Source organism: Ciona intestinalis, chromosome 13 (genome assembly GCF_000224145.3).
Source record: "Ciona intestinalis chromosome 13, KH, whole genome shotgun sequence".
NCBI classification, from domain to species: domain Eukaryota; kingdom Metazoa; phylum Chordata; class Ascidiacea; order Phlebobranchia; family Cionidae; genus Ciona; species Ciona intestinalis.
Genome location: NC_020178.2, coordinates 1,230,226 through 1,250,986, shown reverse-complemented (window position 1 = coordinate 1,250,986; position 20,761 = coordinate 1,230,226). Strand labels below are relative to the sequence as shown.

The 20,761-nt window shown below is 36.8% G+C and overlaps 3 protein-coding genes across 3 annotated transcripts in view; 1 reads left to right on the top strand and 2 right to left on the bottom strand.

Annotated features, from left to right (window-relative positions):
• Positions 1–461: 461 nt before the first annotated feature.
• Positions 462–5,330, top strand: LOC100176383 (phospholipase A2 inhibitor-like). The gene is made up of 4 exons (XM_002124594.4): positions 462–1,208; positions 2,824–2,962; positions 3,562–3,723; positions 4,231–5,330. The coding sequence occupies exons 1-4, from the start codon at positions 848–850 to the stop codon at positions 5,078–5,080; spliced, it is 1,512 nt and encodes a 503-aa protein (XP_002124630.1). The 5' UTR covers positions 462–847; the 3' UTR covers positions 5,081–5,330.
• Positions 5,331–6,292: 962 nt separating this feature from the next.
• LOC100177234 (metal-response element-binding transcription factor 2) lies at positions 6,293–14,886 on the bottom strand. The gene is made up of 14 exons (XM_018814638.2): positions 14,316–14,886; positions 13,614–13,812; positions 12,997–13,131; positions 11,722–11,810; positions 11,261–11,342; positions 10,847–10,958; positions 10,018–10,141; positions 9,187–9,260; positions 8,925–9,083; positions 8,593–8,680; positions 8,199–8,278; positions 8,053–8,106; positions 7,536–7,730; positions 6,293–6,937 (listed from the first exon to the last, which is right to left on the bottom strand). The coding sequence occupies exons 1-14, from the start codon at positions 14,856–14,858 to the stop codon at positions 6,739–6,741; spliced, it is 2,133 nt and encodes a 710-aa protein (XP_018670183.1). The 5' UTR covers positions 14,859–14,886; the 3' UTR covers positions 6,293–6,738.
• Positions 14,887–16,597: 1,711 nt separating this feature from the next.
• The window catches only part of LOC100187369 (general transcription factor IIH subunit 4), a gene marked incomplete in the record, with an annotated part of 7,958 nt that continues 3,794 nt past the window's right edge, over positions 16,598–20,761 (bottom strand). Inside the window, 8 exon segments of the mRNA XM_009862382.3 lie at positions 16,598–16,950; positions 17,482–17,622; positions 18,063–18,189; positions 18,479–18,530; positions 18,800–18,935; positions 19,453–19,536; positions 19,895–20,002; positions 20,286–20,367. Coding sequence (XP_009860684.1) covers positions 16,834–16,950; positions 17,482–17,622; positions 18,063–18,189; positions 18,479–18,530; positions 18,800–18,935; positions 19,453–19,536; positions 19,895–20,002; positions 20,286–20,367 — 847 coding nt within the window.

Sequence of the window (20,761 nt, the reverse complement as noted above, 5' to 3'; positions counted from 1 at the left end):
AGACACACATGGTGTATTCACACACTTCATGCTCACTGTTAAGTTATAACATGGGTGTCTTCTTATACACCAGACACACATGGTATATTCATACACCTCATGCTCACTGTCAAGTTATAACATGGGTGTCTTCTTATACACCAGACACACATGCGGTGCCAACTGTTCTAGAAAGGACAACTAATTATATCCTGATTTACTACGAAGGGTTTAAAGGAATGAGATTGTGTGTAAGAGGATTAAGTTAGATCAAGACTGGTACAGCTTGCGTTATAGCCTAATAAGTCAAATGCAGGCAGCAGCGCGTTGGGAGAACGTTCGCAATATATGCTGTGAGACAACAAGGTTATAATAAACAGGTATGAGAACGAAAGTGTTCAATAAGCTATAAAAATATCTACACCCAGCGTTGTTAGCCGCAGGTCAGCGTAGATATTTCTGTGTTTGTTCTTTTAAGCGGCGTTTACACTACAGCGTAGCTCGCTTTAGTGTATAAGGAGAAACCATTACGCTTGCCTGCATGTGCTAAACAACGCTAGGTGTAGAAACGTTTGTTAACAAATACTACAACACAAGAATATAAAGTATGGATATAGTATTTTTGTATTCTATATGTGTGAGCTCCTACAGTGAGGCAAGCCGTGAGACCTTGGAGTTTGGCCCAGGTGGGACTATTACCCTAACGTTGTATATGCACACTTTATTCTATATGGGTGAGGTCCTACAGTGAGGCATGCTATGGGGTCTGGAATTTAAGTCAGAGCTGGCCCATTACCTCATGTGCAAAGTATTTAACGGTTTTCTGTGTCTTTTTCCAGGTTGTTTTACAAATCTATAATGATATAAGATGTTAGGTGTTTTTATATTTCTGTCTATGCTGAAACTTTCAAAGGCGTATACATGTCTTGGGGGATGTAACTGCAGTACAGATGTTGTAACATCGGGAATTGAAGTGTATTGCCGCGGGAAAAACATGCATCGAATCCCCGCGGAAGCGCTCGCCCGAGAGGCGTGGGGATCGGTGGTGATCGACTTTGGTTTAAACGAACTGAGCGCTCTGCCGGCTAACGCCTTCCGAGGGCAAACAAAGTTGAAAAGACTTATTTTGGATCATAACGATATCGAAAAAGTTGACCCCGCGTGTTTTAACGCGACAGATCGAGCATGGGAACCAAGGAAATCGCCATTAGAGTACATTAACATGAGAGGTGGGGAAATAACTATATTAGGATGGGATAAGATGATTTTGCTATATATTAGGTTGGAGTAAGACGGTTTCACTAAATAATGAGTTGGGGTAAGATGGTTTTTGTTTTCATTTGTTATCGTCACTTTTGGTAGTAAACAAAGTTTTTTTTAAAATTGTATAGTACGATGGGGAAAGATGGGACATCTTTTCATTCCATTTTCTCGTCCCATTTTGGTAGTAAACAAAGAACACTCAAAGAAATATAAGACCATATCCTCACGACTCCCATAGACCGTTGTTAATTGTTTAAAACACGATTAGGATATTTGGATATTATGTGCTAAAGGTGTCCCGTCTTCCCCCACCCTACTATATAACTGTCTTATACGTTTTATAACTTTTTACGACTCTAAAATAGCGTTGTTGGTAAGACGATTATAAAACATGGGATATTATGTGCTAACGGTATCCACCCTACGGCAATGTATTATATTGTGCTATGAAGCTTACCATAATTTATTCATTCGCAAAAGCCGTTACAACACAGTAAAATATCCAGGTATTTTTAAGCCAAATGTAAAAGCCAACTTAGTGTTGACGCGTTATTGACTCACGGTCATATACTATAAGGCTGTGGGGTAAGACGGGACACCTTGGAACATAATATTCAAATATTTTGATCGTGTTTTAAACATTTAACAACTATATATATATAGGAGTCGTGAGGATATGGTTTTATAATTCTTTAAACGTTCTTTGTTTACTACCAAATGAGACGAGAAAATATAATCAAAAGGTGTCCCATCTCCCCACACCCTACTCTACTGTATAATTGCTATTTCCCTGCTGCAATAAAGGGCCTTGCAATAAACTTTAAATAAGCGCAAGGTCGTTTTAACAGATTTGTCCCGAGTATAAGCGTAAACTTCATATACACCCCATGCTGACTGGCGAACTATAACATGGGTGTCTTCTTATACACCAGACACACATGGTGTATTTATACACCTCATGCTCACTGTCGAGTTATAACATGGGTGTCTTCCTATACAGTATACACCAGACACATATGGTGTATTCATACACCTCATGCTCACTGTTGAGTTATAACATGGGTGTCTTCTTATACACCAGACACACATGGTGTATTCATACACCTCATGCTCACTGTCGAGTTATAACATGGGTATCTTCCTATACACCAGACACATATGGTGTATTCATACACCTCATGCTCACTGTTGAGTTATAACATGGGTGTCTTCTTATACACCAGACGCACATGGTGTATTTATACACCCCATGCTCACTGTCGAACTATAACATGGGTGTCTTCCTATACACCAGACACATATGGCGTATTCATACATGTGAAGCTCACTGGCCAATTATAACACGGGTGTCATACTACGCACCGTATGTAAAGTACAACTCATAGGCTACACGGAATATCTAGTAATATAGCATAGCAACCTAATTGGACACCTTATGTTATGGTCAATAAACACCTCTTGCGAGTCTACGAGCTACTAATAGTATGACACTTAATTCAAAATACACGCAACAATTAGTCTTCGCCAAGCTACTTAATTATAACCCCTAGAACCTGTACTAAACTAAACCTTCACCCCCAGACAACCATCTTCACTTCATTCCCCCCTGTTTCGGTAAAACAGCGACCAGTGTTTCCGAATTAACAAATCTACGAACGCTTTACCTTGGAGGAAATAAATTAGGAAACACTCCTGAGAGCGACTCATTAGTAGGCGTGCCGTGAGTATCTTTACAATTTTTTGTATATTATAGCAAATTTTGGAGCTAATGGAAGATATTTTGGGGGTAATATAAATCAGTCATATCACGTGCCTCACTATACTTGTGGCATTCTTGATTTTTTTTGTGAGTTTATACAATATTTTTGGGGTAACAGACCAACTCTGGCCTGAATCTGTGTCATGACGTGCTCCGCCGTATGACCTTGCTCTCACAAAATGGTATATAGTAGGTTGGGGGTAAGACGGCCCATGTTTCATTCATTTTTATCGTCCCATTTGATAGTGGTAAACAAGAATATTTACATAGTTATTTACCCGTACTCTCATGACTTTCAAGGAGAGTTTTTAGTTCTTACAAACACGATTAGAAAACATGGGATATTATGAGATATAACGGTGTCCATCTTATACCCCACAGTAATGCTATGTTAATAGGTCAAATTTTGGGCTAATTCTTATGACCCGCCCAACTGTCTTTATATAACGATAACTAAAACGTATGCACTATGACGTATGCAGTGACGTGATGAATTTATGACGTCTATTTTAATACGTGTCATCAAGTCATTACGTCACAACGCTATTATGACGTAACAGGAACGTACAAGACTTGGACCTATCGCGAAACCTGATGCCGAAGCTACCCGAGCTTTTTCTAAAGAAACTTCCCAAGCTGTTATATCTCGATATTTCGATAAACAAAATCACAAAGTTACCGAGAAGTGTGCTCGGTAGAACGGTACAACTACTAACACTAAGGTAAATGGTGTATATGTGGATATATATGGTAGAGTGGGGAAATTGGGACACATTTTATACATGTGATGGGGAAATACGGGACACATTTTACGCATGTGTGCTATTTTTTTCCTTTGGTACAGCTTTTTGATATAAGCGCAAGGAGTATGAAACGTTTATAAACAATTTGCGCGTGTTAGCATTTGCTAGGTTTGTATAATAAGTGCTACAGCTATACTGTTTTATAAAGCGTGTCCCGTCTGTGCCATTTGCGCCTTCTGCGCAATATTTGTGCCCCAATGTGCAGCTTGTGCATACCACCGCAAGACATATAACAATATTTGTGAATGTAACTTACTTTATCCTCGCGTGGCTGGAAAAAATCCGTTTTAACACGAGTGCTATGCGACATCCGTTTTAACACGAGTGCTATGTTTTATACACCGTCGTGCCCGCTTACGAGTTACCAAGTATGTTACTTTGTGGGTGATTAATTATTGAATAACATTACACTTTATTTCGTCACAGTGCCAATGGTAACATGTTCCGGTCCATCCCTCAAAAACTTCCAACTTCACTTATAGAAATACAGCTTGCCAACAACGCCATTAAAAACCTAACCAGCCTAGACATGGACGCTTTATACGACCTTGAACACTTGGTGGTATTGGATCTAAGCGGTAACGGAATTGAGTTCATTTTCAATGGAGTTTTCTCGCGGTTAGCGAACCTAAAAGTTTTGGATCTTTCGCAAAATTCTCTGGATTCTGTTTCTGCTGCTACCTTTGACGGATTAAGAAACTTAGAAGCTTTGTTCTTGCAAAATAACCCGACACTGAACTATATACCAGCTACTACTTTTACTAATCTGCCGAGACTAAAGTATTTGTTCCTATACGGGTGTGGGCTACGGTCCGTCTCAATTCCAGATACAGGCTTAAATGTAAAGTACATCTGGCTATTTGGGAATCCTTTAAATTGCAATTGCAGGCTCGTTTCTCTTGCTATGTATCTACAAACTTCTAAAGTAATTTTAGACTCTGGGTTGGAAAAACTGGAAGTCGATACTGGAAATCCGCGAGGTGACGCTGCAGTGCGGGTCAAACTGAACTCAATACGTGTGAAAATAATGCCCACAATTTGCGTAAGTCCAACAAATAGACATAGATCTGTGGTAGGAATACCTGTAGCTAAAATACCTGTAGGCTCGTTAACCTGCCCGGACGAGCCTGTTTATATTATAGTGTCCGTTTTCTTGGGTATAATTTGCTTTGCTCTTTCTGTACCCGTCGTTTTCTGCCTAGTAGGGGCGTATTTATTAGTTCTCAAACTTGGTAAAACGAAATTTGGTTGGAAACTGAACGACGAAGACGAATGAAGAAAAATTCAAACTGACCAATGAAAATCAATGGCACTGTGACGTATAAGAAGAGGTTATGACGTCACGGAGGAGGGTTGTGAAACGGATAATAGCATCTATGACGTGCCTTGTTTAAAGAAAGTTTAATTTTCTTTAGTTGGCGTAATGGTGACGTCAGAATGACGTAATGACATTTAAAATAAATATTTAAACTGAACGAGGGTCGTAGTGTTTGGTTTTAAAGAGTTTTTGTTGCATTGCAAAATGATGCACAAAAAAACGTAACATTTTCTTTTTTCTCGATCGTTAACGAATTACTCTAAGGCGCCCTTTAGCGGTTAACAATCAGCGCAAATTATTTCCACACGAGGGCAGCACCGAGCAAGGTCACGGCTGAATGCGTTTACTACAACTACAAATCCGTATACATGCACTTTGCAGCTAATTTTGAACAGTATAAATCAAGAAAATTGCTATATTTATTCAGTTTTATACCTTATAACTGTGTATATAAAAGCCCTTTGCACCCTACCAGTTTTGTAGAATACTAAGATGTACTTAAACTTATGCTAAGCTTATGGAAAAGCTAAAATAGTGGCTTAACTTAATTATTTACATTAGTACCACTAACACCGCACATTTAGTATAACTTACCTTTATAAAACTGGTCTTTAAAGTTGTATAAGTGCATACAGCATGTCTACATATATTACAGCATTGTATAGAAATATACCAAAGTCTACAAGACCTGAATATTTGCAATTTACAATGAGTGTAACTTGCTTTCACACACAAATTAACATTTAATAACTCGTAAGCGGACACGAGGTGTAAAACAGAACACCCGTGTCTGCCATTGCCCCGCCATGTGAGGATAAAATAAGTTACATTCAATCGCTTTTTAATAACGAACCTTTAAATATATAGACTGCTGAAGACTCTTGTCTGGCACAACACGAACTGAAGTACAAACCACACTGACTTTTGCTCATCACTTTGCTGCCACCTTACGACAACAACTTAAATGTAACTCAACCACAAGAGTTCACTGTTGAGTATTTTCTATCATCTGTTAACTCTTTTTAACTTTGACCATACCAGAAAAAATCTTTTGGCCGTTTTTATTTATAATTTAAAGAACTAACGTTTATCTGCCACATGGCGAGACAACAGGGTTTCCGTTAAGTATCTGGTCCATAAGCAGGTGCGCTAACCACTTACAAATTCACGCATTTTCAATTTTCTTGTATTTTTCTGAGTCAACTTTTATTCTGAGAAGTGGACAATTGAAACAAAGTAATATCAAAAATCCAGCCTTTGAAACATGGTTGGTAACTAGATGGATGAATAAAAAGTGACAACGACACTCAACACAATAAACCATGATTTGCAAACGGGTTCTATCCACAAACAGACATATGATTAAACTGCAAAAAAATTTAAAAAATTAACAAGAGAAACATTAGTGAAGTTACTTGTGATGTAAGAAAAAATGAACTTGCTTTTATGACATCACAAGTTAATAAAATAACATCAATATGACATCACTGAAACAATGACACCAATATGACATCACTGAAATAATGACATCACCATCAATAGACAAATGGCTTTTTCATCAACAGAAACTGCAAGTTTTATTATTTTATAACATATTCCCACAAAAAAGGTTTATTTTATCTACTATAGCTCTTTTCATGTAGTTGTTTTGCAGTGTAACCTTCCCATTCAATTAGGTATTCTGTGTGTGGGGGGTTTCCCTTCATCGATACTTGTCGTTTAGCGAGAACGCGGTATCTCTCCCCGCATGCTATACGTCCTTCTGGACCAAAGTATCGTGCGATGTTCTTGCGCAAGTCTTCATGGGCCGTGTGGCTGGAAATGATAATTCTAATTATTAGTTACGATAGTGAGAGTATGATAAATATATTGACATTTCAGGGAATCATTAAAATAAAAGCAGCTTTGTCACAGCAAAAGCAACTGTATAATTGTTCCTGCGCAAGTCCTTATGGGCTGTATGGCTGGGAAGAAATATAAGTATATATATATATTGATTGATTGATTTATAGAATGGCATATTACTTTAATATTCAGGAAATAATTAAAGATTGTACGTTTTTGAAAGGGGATTAGAGTAACGTTGAAACAAGCATGATAATAGGTGTCTGAGACCGTGGTTCAGTGGTTAGTCACTTGCATTGTAACCATAGGATACCGGGTTCAAGGCTCAATACTGATAGCGCATACCACGTATGTGTCCTTGGGCAATAAATTTAATGTATTACTCTAGCAGTCTAGCCCAATGGTCACTAATGTGTTGTAGCACTGGGAAAGCTGTCAATTCCCATGGCATGCCAAGCTGTAGGACCTCATTTAGAATATATTAGATTTGGGCACCCACTATGGGCTAAATTTAGCTCATTATTTTAAAATTTACGATTTATAAATAAAACAGTACAAGCAGCATTACCCAGGTAAATTATTATGTGGATTCTGTTTAAACATCTCGTGCATAGGGATAACGGTCGAAGCATCGTTTGAAAACGAAGGTTTCTGGAAATTATTTTCGCGAGTTCTTAACGAATTTGGTCTTCCTCTGCCTCTAGTAGATGGTCTGCTGAGGTTTTTACGAGGGCGGCCTCGTCGACGCTTTGGTTGGTCGTCACTAGTGGAGGTAGAGAACAATGAAACAATAACGATTGTTAAGTAATAATTAACAAGTTGGTTGAAGAAAAAAATATACAAAGATTTTTTAAAGTTTTGACAAAATCTGGGGTGATATTGCTAAAGTTACACAGTTACACTGATATTTGTCAAACATAGGGAACCTCATTGATTAATGTGGTGAATGCAATATACTTTGGCTCTGCTTATTTGTATGAACACCTAATAGCAGGGTAAAATCTGTAAAACTGCAATGTTATAATGACTGTCATTGCCCCACTACGCGTGGATAGATAAGTTACATTCATTCATCAATTATTTACCTCGCAGATGGGGCATTTTCCTTTATGTTTCCTGTTCTAGTATTGTAAGTTAATCTGAAACAAAATAATGACCATTATGACTTATTAGATATCACTTCATTATGATGTCATCATGGGATTCATGGCAATACAGAACTTATTATTACCTGTCAAACAAATTATCTCGGATAAAATGATTTGGTTCGACGAATGTTTTGTCATTGGTTTTAGTGGGACTCCAATCCATCTTTGAAACGAAAAGAAATTAACTTTAAAGTTAAAAAAATGTAAAAGGAATAATTAATTCATGAAACAGTAACTTTGAAATGGTAGCATCACTTTTCACAGGTGTTTATTTAAGTTATATGTTCTATTCTGTATGAGTAAGATCCTTGTTAAAAGTTTTATGCCCAAACAGACCTATTAATTACACCAATATCCACAGGTATTCATATATTCCATTCTATATAGGTGAGGATCTTGTTAGATTAGAGAACCTAGGCTTAGGCTGGGTGCTCCAAAATTCTTGTGTGTTTACATAAGTTAAGTTACATAACTCACATCTGCGGAGCTGAATCTTCTTTTCACTGAAGGGGAATCCCCATCTGTATCACCAGGTCCATACCTCTTCATAGGAGTTGGTGAGTCACTATGGGTATTGTGATGTCATGATACATTATTCATGTTTATTGTTAAATCTAATCCACCAAAATAAAATTGACTTCAAAAAAGTACAACTGAAAGAGTGGAGCAGCTTATTTGTGCCACATTGTAAGCCTATTAGGGCACTATGGTTTTATTTTAACCCCAATGTCCTATAATTTCCCACACTGTAGAACCTCAACAACAGAGAATAGGATACAATTTCTCAAATAATATACCCAGCAACTCACTTCAACAAAGTAGATCCATGTCTGAGGTCCAACGTGGAAAGCAAATCATTGTTTATTTCCCCGTTTAATGGAACAGTGAGGGTAGGGGGTACCGGGGGTGACCTCGTACGCAACCCCCAACTCATCTTCGCTTTCTTGCTCTCGCTGCCGCACTGAAACCTATCACATGAGGGGGCTGTTACAATACATTAGTGGCCTCATGCTCACTGCCCAGTTTAACCCATGGGTATAGAATAAATAAATAAAACTTAAAAATTCTGACCTGGATTTATTATTTTGCAAAGTTTCCAAAACTCTTTCCTTTAGTTGGCTTCTAGTAGAGGCCTCATGCACAAGCTGCAATGAACATATATTTACCAACTAATATTACATTACAAGCGATACTTTATAAATAAGTGCAACTATAGGCACCAAACCTGGGGTGGCAGAGTGGGAAAGCTAACCCTGATTTTCTGCACTGCATTAATCAAAAAAAATTACAACCAAGTTAGATTCGTTTCATGGTAATACATGTCTAACTATCGCTGCCTCATCTGTATTTTAAAAAGTTTAGCGCCTATAAAAACAACAGCAACATAAACATATGGGAAGACAAGACTCCACACAAGGATGTCACTGTCAGTAACATTGTCCTTGTTACAAAGAAATAAAATATCTGAGTCATGTTGTAGCAATGATTTTGCCATAACCATGGTTGTTGAGTCATAATCAAGATATTTATATCACAATATGTCTGGCGGAGTGGCTCAATGGTTAAGTGCTTGCACTGTAACCGAAGGTTAGGGGTTCAATGCTCGATGAATATGCATTTGTCCTTAGGCAAGGGAGCAGATATTGCTAACCACAATTACTCCAACCAAGAGGTAATAAACTAGGAAACTAGGGAGTAAGTGACAGAGCACAGTCACAACAATTTGAGTGCTTGTGTTTTATCTGAACCATTATGTAAGAATGAGGTTACAAACACAAAAAAACATGATCCATTTATTTGGATTGACACTAAGTAATCAAAAGGTCTGCACTTCACATGGTATAACCAGATGCCTGTAAAAGTCAGAATACCAAACTCCCACCTATTATTATAATGACTTACATCTCCCAGTTGTAAAGACTCCCAGTTCTGTGCAAAGAAAGGCATGAGTATTGAATGGAAGTCGTAATATTTCACCAACTTTGCTATGGTGATGTTGTATAATACCAAGTGAACAACGTCAACCCTGTGGAAATAATGAACAGGATGTATTATTGGCAGGGTAAGGTTCTATGCTTATTCTATATGGGTGAGATCACATGGCATGCCTCACAACAGGACCTCACCCATATAGAATAGAATGTGCATATACAATGTTGGGGTAATTGGCCAACTCTGGTCTAAATCCCATGTCCCATGGTATGCCTCACTGTAGGACCTCACCCATATAGAATAGAATGTGCATATACAATGTTGGGGTAATGGTCCAACTCTGGCCTAAATCCCAGGTCCCATGGTATGCCTCACTGTAGGACCTCACCCATATATAATAGAATGTTCATATACAATGTTGGGGTAATGGTCCAACTCTGGCCTAAATCCCAGGTCCCATGGCGTGCCTCACTGTAGGACCTCACCCATATAGAATAGAATGTGCATATACAAAGTTGGTAATGAGCCAACTCTGGCATAAATCCCAGGTCCCATGACGTGCCTCACTGTAGGTCCTCACCCATATAGAATAGAATGCGCATATACAATGTTGGAGTAATGGGACAACTCTGGCCTAAATCCCAGGTCCCATGGCATGCCTCACTGTAGGACCTCACCCATATAGAATACAATCTGGAATCTAATGGCAATATTTGTGTATACCCCAGCAAACATTGGATGCTTATATTTAAATTATCAAATAGCCCATATAACATCACAATACACATTGTTAACTCACCATCTCATTGGAAGACGTTTAACATATTCGTTTCCATGGTTACATATCGAACAAACAAATAGGAAGAATCTGTCGCCGTACAACACTGGTGTTTGTAGGCACTGTATGCACGCTGTAATAAATACAGGTGTGATGTTTTTAAACAGAACAGATACATTTAAGATGTAAGATGTATCATACATATAGGCTATCATGTTTGTATCAAAAATGAACAGAAAATCTGTGTTTTTTTTCCGCATGTAAGCTATCACAATGCTATTACAATAAACATTAAATCTTAGTTTACAAAAACAGCTTTTATCTGATATTCTATTTGACATTTAATGGTACAACTTAAGTCAAATGCTACTTAATATAACAGACTGATACATTTTCCTGCCACACGAGGATAAAGTAAATTACTTCCAAAGTCACCTTCATGAAACCATTGTTGGCATCTACAGCATTGTAGCATCTTTAAATACCAATCCCCTGGTCCTCCACAGTAACAGTAAGTCTATTGATAAAAGCAAATGAGTGTTGTGTACGGTTGCATCAGTATAATTAGTTATTATAACGTTTGCCATATATAGTGGGGGGGGGGGGGCAGGACACCTTTAGCAGATAATAACCAATATAACCTGGTCATGGTTTAAACAGTTAATAACGGTCTATGGAAGTCGTGAGACTACTAGAAGTATAAAAGAGGTAGCAATTAAAAGCTGGATATTTAATAGTATGGCTGAGGTCCTTTAAAACTGGCACCACTGGACCTGGGATGTATGTTAGAAATGGCTCATTACCCAAAAATTGAATGACAATTGTTAAATGATTCGCATGTATAACACAACCTGCAAACTGTAGTTATGACATCACAATGTTGATTATGACCTCACCTCTTCACTGTTGACCTTATGACCTCTATCCCATGTTAGTGACTTCGCATCATAAGGTAAAATTTGTTTCAACATACAAAGTTTTACAGCATAGTTTAAAGAAAAGACATTTGATTTATAGTCTAAACACACACATACTTTTAACATAAGCTTTGGGGTATTTGAACTTTAATAAAGTCTAAGGTGACATTGTTATAATACAGTTACACTCATAGTTGTCAAACATAGGGAATCTCATTGATTAATGTGGTGAATGCAATATACTTTGGCTCTGCTTGTTTGTATAGACACATAACAGCAGGGTAAAAGCTGGGGTGACATTGTTAAAATACAGTTACACTCATAGTTGTCAAACATAGGGAACCTCATTGATTAATGTGGTGAATGCAATATACTTTGGCTCTGCTTGTTTGTATAGGCATTTAAACAGCAGGATAAAATCTGGGGTGACATTGTTAGAATACAGTTACACTAATAGTCGTCAAACATAGGGAACCTCATTGATTAATGTGGTGAATGCAATATACTTTGGCTCTGCTTGTTTGTATGAACACCTAACAGCAGGGTAAAAGCTGGGGTGACATTGTTAAAATACAGTTACACTCATAGTTGTCAAACATAGGGAACCTCATTGATTAATGTGGTGAATGCAATATACTTTGGCTCTGCTTGTTTGTATAGACACCTAACAGCAGGGTAAAATCTGGGGTGACATTGTTAGAATACAGTTACACTAATAGTCCTCAAACATAGGGAACCTCATTGATTAATGTGGTGAATGCAATATACTTTGGCTCTGCTTGTTTGTATAGACACCTAACAGCAGGGTAAAATCTGGGGTGACATTGTTAGAATACAGTTACACTCATAGTTGTCAAACATAGGGAACCTCATTAATTAATGTGGTGAATGCAATATACTTTGGGATCTGCTTGTTTGTATAGACACCTAACAACAGGGTAAAATCTGGGGTGACATTGTTAGAATACAGTTACACTAATAGTCGTCAAACATAGGGAACCTCATTAATTAATGTGGGTGAATGCAATATACTTTGGCTTTGTTTGTTTGTATAGACACCTAACAGCAGGGTAAAATCTGGGGTGACATTGTTATAATACAGTTACACTCATAGTTGTCAGACATAGGGAACCTCATTGATTAATGTAGTGAATGCAATATACTTTGGCTCTGCTTGTTTGTATAGACACCTAACAGCAGGGTAAACATATTAACATTGATCTAAAGTACAGTTCAAGCAAACAGAATATCTACCTGCTGTTCCTTCTGCTTCAGCCCCTCCCCGTTTAGCAACAGCAGCAAATACACAGGTTCTGCATTGCCATGGTGCATCCTCTTCATTTAAAACACTTGTGTCTATAGGGGGCACGTGGCATAACTGGTGGTAGCCTGGGAAGGATAAAATACATACTAACAAAACTGTATATTTTCAAGCTTAGATAATAAATGCTGTTATGTTATGGAGTACAATGGGGTAATGGGGCAACTCTGATCTAAAAAAGTATTCTGGTGTGACTCATTTGGACCTCACCCATATAGAATAGAATGTGCATATACAATGTTGGGGTAATGGGTCAACTCTGGTCTAAATCTCAGGGTTCAGGATAAGCCTTGCTGTGGAAACTTGCCCATATAGAATAGAATGTGAATATACAATGTTGGAGTAAAAAGTCTATTCCCAAGTCTTACCCATAAAACAGTACCAGTATAGGAAAGCCTTTAAATTCATAATATACCAAACTACAGCATAAACGCAGCAGACAGTTGCTAGATTAGGGATAATGTTCCTTATGTGGAACTATAATTCTGTAACTGTTCTGCCCACCCTGCAACCCTGGTTTGTTGCCTATACCAAATTAAACCTCATTTACCTTGCCCACACTTATCACACAACACAATCTCATTGGGTGGATCTGAGTTTCCATCTCTGCACATTGTACATGTCACATCTGACCCGCTGTCATTGTCAGAATCATCTTTATTGTTGATCATCTGGAGGTCTTTAAACTGGGCCCAGAAGACTGACTTGTCTTCAAACTGGACGTAACATTTGTGCTGGAAATCATCAACCTATGGAAATAGGAAATATGATTAAAGGAAATTTAAAATTAAAATAACAGTATAAATATAAAACACTTCTTTGTTTATACTAAGTATAACTAGCTGTCAAAAATACCAACGTGTCGGTTAAATATAACTTAACTTATATAAACACCTGTGAAAAGTAGTGCAACCAATTCAAGGTTATTGTTTTGTTGAGACTTTGTAAAACTAGCTGTCAAAAATACTAAAATGTCGGTCAAATACAACTTAATTTATATAAACACCTGTGAAAAGTGGTGCAACCAATTCAAGGTTATTGTTTTGTTGACACAGCTGAAACAATTGACACTAAATCCTGTAAAAACTCATTGCATACCTTAAATAGTATAAATACAGTAGGCCTACCAAGATAATATAACTCATATTAACACCTGTAAAAATGGTACAACCAACTGTTTACATTACTGTTTACAGTATCATAGGTTTAGCAGCCAAGTTTTTACTTGGTAGGGCTTGTCCTGTTCACATACCTTACATACAGAACCCAGATAATACAGTCCATCTGACCATCTTGCCAACACATCATGTCCTTCTTTAAAAACCCCAAACATTTTCCTGTACGACGAAAGTTGTTGTGCCTGCATACGGAATGTTTGGGGGGTTTCCTTCTTATGCGGACTTAAGCCATTCATCTCTGGCTCTTTTTTAGGTGAAATGACAAACTTTGAGCTCCGAATTATTCCGTTAGATTGACCCTTTTGGTCAGAACGGTAGTCGAGTTTTCGTTTTTCGAATAAAGAAGCAATACCGTTGGTTTGGGCAACAACTTCTCCATTATGGGTGCTATCTTCTGCTTTAATATGGTTAGATACAGCTTGGCTTGTGAATAAACTTTTTGGTGGCTTTGATTCAGTTTTTAGGGGTGAGGTTTTAGTTTTATTATTGGTAGGGCTGGGTGGGGTTGGAGACTTAGGCGAGAAAATTCTTCTCGTTGGTGAAGGTTTAAAATAATCTTTTATTGAAGATGAACTTGGGCTCCCACTTGTGGATGAACCAGCCTTGTTGCGGACCATGGTTATTGTTTATTATTTCTATAAATCTGTAAAGTGTAGTGAATTACTATATTGCACTGAAACACCATCGTATATACACATACACAGTAAAATGGATTTATTATTATATGGCAGACGAATTTGCTCTTTAGCGCTTTATCGGAAAACAAAACACTGGGTCCCTTTAATTAGTGCATGTCCGCTATGGCCACTATGTCCGCTGAAATAGTGAATATTGTGGACATGCACTAATTAAAGGGATCGCAAAACACTGCCAGAAGATTTCTCCCATACTTAAATTATACTAATTAAAGGAATAAAAATACTTGAATGTAATTACTAAATTGGTCTACACCGCGAATTAATAAGGATTTCTTAAGAATCTGCTCGCTATACACTAAACTGCCCGATTCGCCATGACGTCACAACACTATTCACATTATAAACGTTGTGTAAACAGTATATAAAGTTTAAAGTAGCCATTATTACAAACAAGTAACGTATATAAAGTTTAAAGTAGCCTTTATTACATTTTCTTATTTCCTGCAATAAAACCCAGAGCCATAGAAATACCGAGTAGTCCAACCCATTGTTACGTAAAACACAAATTGAACGGCAATTTGGTTCCAAAATAACACAGTAGGTATAGGGAAAATGTATGTTTTTCGGTAAATTACAGAAAAACTTGGGCCTAAAAACAAATTTAAAGGTTGAAAAATGTAAAAAACATGTGTTATTTGTTTTCTGTGTCAAAAAAAGTCAAAAATTAGAATTAGAAGTGGTTGATTTGCGACATTTTAGTCATTTAATGCGGCTAAATTTATACATTTTTTCTAAAAAATGTTTGGTAAGGTAAATAGAAGCTGTTTTACACCTTCCCACAATAGGAAAACACAAACAAAACTTAACAAGTTTGTTTAAACCCATTGTCAAAGTCACCACTTTTGCTCTATTTTGGACACACATAGACGGCAGTTGGACTACTCGGTGTTTATACGACTCTGATAAAACCAAACCGTAAGCTTCCTAACATGGATATACAATACACTTGCAATCGCCACACATTTACGTGGCAAACGTATCTATGTAAACACGGTAAAATTAATCGATTTCACACAAATATGCTCTAAACACGATCAGAAACAACTGTGGCTCTTAAGCTGTAATCCCATATGCTAAAATTAATGTAAAATTACGCATTTAATACCTAAAATCGTGCTAACAACCGGAAAAAATCTAAAAGTTGGGTTAAATTTTCACATTAATTTTAGCGCGGCGATTCTCGCGCCTATTCTGTTTAGGCTCCCGCAAAATACCGCAGACTTAATGGGTAGAAGAGAGCAAATGGCGGAGTTTTTGAATTCTGTTAAACCTAAATCCAAAAACGCTATCATAGGCAATACGCAATCTGTTTCTATTCTATATGGATGGAATTTCGTTGTAAGGCAAGGGGAACGGAGATTTAGGCCTAAATTGGACCATTACCCTATTTTGAACTTTTTACAACACATATTTAACCTGTATAGTAGGGTGGGGGAAGATGGGACATCTTTAACACATAATATCCAAATAGCCTGATCGTGTTTTAAACTATTAACAACGGTCCGTGGAAGTCGTGGAGATACGGTTTTATGATTCATTGAATGTTCTTTATTTACTACCAAATAAAAGAGAAAACTAAACGAAAAGGTGTCCCATCTTCCCCCATCCTACTATATATTTACTGAAAACCATCTGAATCTATAACAGACCATTACATTAGAGAGAAAAAGTTGTATTATATGAACAGTTTGCATAACACCAACTGCAAAATTAAACAACGCAATGCAACTTAGCAAGTGAAAACGTTTTATTGCAAATAAATCACATTCATTGTGGCAGTGATCAAACACAACACATTATCATGTCATAACTCCAACCAATGACATCACAATCATCTCCCCTCTTCCATCATAATGAACTTTATCATGTAATAATGATCCAACTTCAGATATGATCAAGTGTCTGATTCTTTTTTATATTTTTTCCAATATCTCTTTACTTGGTCATGCCCATCCTTTGTAACCACCATGTATCTTTTGGATGAGTTTTCCCAAATTAAGGCGCCAAGTTCCTGTGTAAATCATATACATGAAATTTATGTCAGATAATTTTATACGTAATTATCCAAAATTAATATTTAATCATTTCAGGTAATTTTATATGTAGTCAGGTAATTTTATATGTAATCATCCAAAACTAAACAAAAATGCCATGGAACCATTAATTTAAGCCAGAGTTGGCATGCTACCCTAATGTTCATGTTCATGATCACTGGGTTGGAGCAATGTCGAGTAAGTTTCTTGCACAAGAAGACATACACTATCAATGGTACCAATAACGGGCATTGAACCCGGTACCTTTGGTTCTGATGCAACAATGAAGCACATAACCAATGAGCAACTTCGCCAGATTATTAAAACTCACCCTTGCATATTAAAAAGGAGTATAACGAACAAATGAAACCAAATATTAATCTAAAAATGTTTAAAACCCTGGCCTAGTCTTAGGTCCCAAAGCTTGGCACGCAGCGAGACCTCACCCATATAGAGCAAGATACTAAACAAATTATAGTAACCTTAAAATGTACAAAACAAACTCTCACCTTTGCATAGTTTCTTAAAACTTCAAAATCTTTCTGTGCAAGAAACTGGTTATACAGGACACCATCTCTATATGTCAACCTATCTCTTTCCATGGCCCATAGTCGAACCTGGTCCGCAAGGGTGGGAGCTATAATAGGGTCCTGTTGAAAGGACAGGAAAAATTAAATAATGTATAATGGGGTCCTGTTGAAAGGACAGGAAAAATTAAATAATGTATAATGGGGTCCTGTTGAAAGGGCAGGAAAAATTTAATATTGTAGTAGATTATGTGGCTTAGTTGTTAGCTGTTTGTGATCTGTATGTTATTTCTATGTTATCAAATAAAATTAGATAAAATAATGTACATTGTGGTTGAAATGACTGTTGGTTTCCTATAAGTTGCTATATCATAATACTCTTAGCTTAAATTTATCTAAAGGACAAGGTTTATTTATAGGTAATATATGGGAATCACAGGGTTTTGTGACTTCTGGTTATACTTTTTTAAACTATTTGCATTTATTTAATGAATTATATTTACAGTGTTTCCTATTACAAAATTTACAGTTACCATACCAATATTTACAGTGTTGCCACTTACATTTTTGAGCATATCAGGATGCGCATTAGCTTTAATATAATGTAGGATCTGGTCGGCAGTTATTCCGTTCACAACAGCTGATTGGATACTTTTACGCGTCAGTTGTAGAACACATACGTTCGGGAAACTGCGACGTAACAATAATCATTATTTTTGTAGGGTGGGGGAAGATGGGATACCTTTTTATTCTTTTTTTCCCGTCCCATTTGGTAGTAAACAAAAAACATTAAAAGAATTATAAAACTGTATTCTCACATGATCGTTGTTAATTGTTTAAAACACGATCATGATATTTGGATATTATGTGCTTAGGGTGTCCCATCTTTCCCCACCCTACTATATCATATTATTTAATGTTTAAAAAGATAAGCTCCGTTATTTCATGGTTTTACATACTGCTATAAATCCTAACTTACCGATACAACATTTTACAAAATAGAGACAAGATGGAATACTGCAGTTCTGAATCTGTTCAAATATTAAAATGATTACAAAAACGATCAAGTAATCTTAGCTGTAACTGCTTTAAGATCAAGATTTAGTCTGATTTTTTGCCAAATTTACTCTAGTATTGTTGTATTTATAAAGGTACTATTGTTATCTCAAACATGCACATTGCAAGAAAACCTTTGTATTCACCTAATTTACTGATAAAATTTGGAGAATAGAACGCATTTATTACTATTTTCCTAATCAGTGTCAACATTCAAACACTTAATAAATAAAACACCAACTACCTGTATAAGCATAGACTCTAAAGTTAGTTTCAGCCAAAATAAAGCCCCGACTGTTCGTCACGTTCGTAACCGACGCATTTGCCCGGTTTGCCAAGTTAATAGCAAGGTAAGTGGGGTAGAAACGGCGCGACTTTCTCTGGAAGAAAAGTAAAGTTTTAATGAAGTTAACTTGAATATTTTTGAAGTTGGCATTTTGCATACTATTCTATATGGGTGAGCTCCTACAGCAAGGCATGCCATTTGTCAAAAAATGTGAATTGGATAATTGAATAACCTAAAGCCTTAATGGAGTGGCTTAAGTTTTAGCTTCAGTTTTATAAAGTTAAAAAATACTTAGTATACTATTTGATAAGGGTGAGGTTCTATAGCATAGCATGCCAGAAAACCTGCGTTTTTTGCTGGATACTAACCTTACTAACCTTTGCTGGATACTAAAATTGTTACTTGGAACCTATTTTTGATGGATACCAAAAACCTTGAGGACAAAAAGCCAAATGCTATATATACGAAAGTTTAACAGACAATCATACAGGTATTGCTCAATGTATTATATAAAGGAAATAAATATTTTACAAAAAAAACTGCGAAACATGATAGGTTCCAAGTAACAAGAATAAACATGTTATCACAGTAGTTGTAAGGATATGATTCACCTTTCTTTGCATTACAAGTCCCATCTCCCTGAAATGTTGGAGGCATATGAGAACATGGTCATCTCTCCCGTCAGTTGGTAGGTCCTGTGTGACAGGGGCTTAATGTAAGTTGCAAAGAGTGTTTTTTTTTGTACATTAAGTCACTTTGTGTTTCAATATGAGAAAAAAATATATAACAAGGCAAATATTCATAGTTGGTGCTCTGGCTCAGTTGTGAGAGCAATTGTCTTATAATGAATTAAAAACTGGGCACTACCATTGTGATTATATGTCCTTGGGCAAGACACTTAACAGCAATTACTTCAACCCAGTGGTCACTAATGGGTTGTCCAAATTGTAAACAGAAGCATGACAAAAATTAAATATTTCAACCATCTCTTGCTAGCACCAGTGAGCCTTGAACCCAGACACCTACAGCTCATACATATTAGTTAAAGTTTACCTTTCCAGGTGAAGAGAAACTAAGTTCAAAGATAAATCGAAGGATTGGAACCAAGTTCATTCCTCGCTCTCGAACCCAGTCCAAATATTCAAGGACAAAATACCAAACCTGGGGTGATGGGGTAGCTTTTAGAGGTGGGAAACCAAGGGGTTTATACACGGGTGTTGCACACCATACATGGTGGCTTCATACACCTCATGCTTACTGCTGAGTTAGGATATTTTCATGTTTATCCTCGGGTTGGGAAATCAAGGGGTTTAGATAGGGTGTTGCACATCATACATGGTGGCTTCATACACCTCATGCTTACTGTCAATTTTATATACAAAAACAGCATACCAAAATTTTGGACTCTGTAAATACACTAACATTATTGCATCACAATACTTACTTGTGATGCGTTATCCAACAATAGAAATTGGAATCCCTTAGCAGTAATGATGGAATATGATCTCCCCCCTTCACTGCCTTGCCTATATAATGAATATCAGCATTTATTAAGAGTTATAACATGGGAGTCTATTGTCTCATACATGGTGGCTTCATGCACAGTTGTAACATAGGTGGGTTTATACAGTCCAGTTTTGTGATTATGTTTTGACAAACTTCTTGAGTGCTTATTCTTAGACTTATAACTATCCATTGGGCCCCTGGAGATTTGGTGTTAAATATTATGTGCTGTTGACATATTTTACATACTGTAAACTGAACAAAACTCTTTCACATACACTTCGAATTTGGTATCAAAATCAAAAACTTATAGCTAAATCCTACTTACCAAATATAAACTCGTATATACATATAATAATATACAAACTTTCTGTTACTTCTGCTACCAGGCATAGTATAAACAATATATCAGTGGCT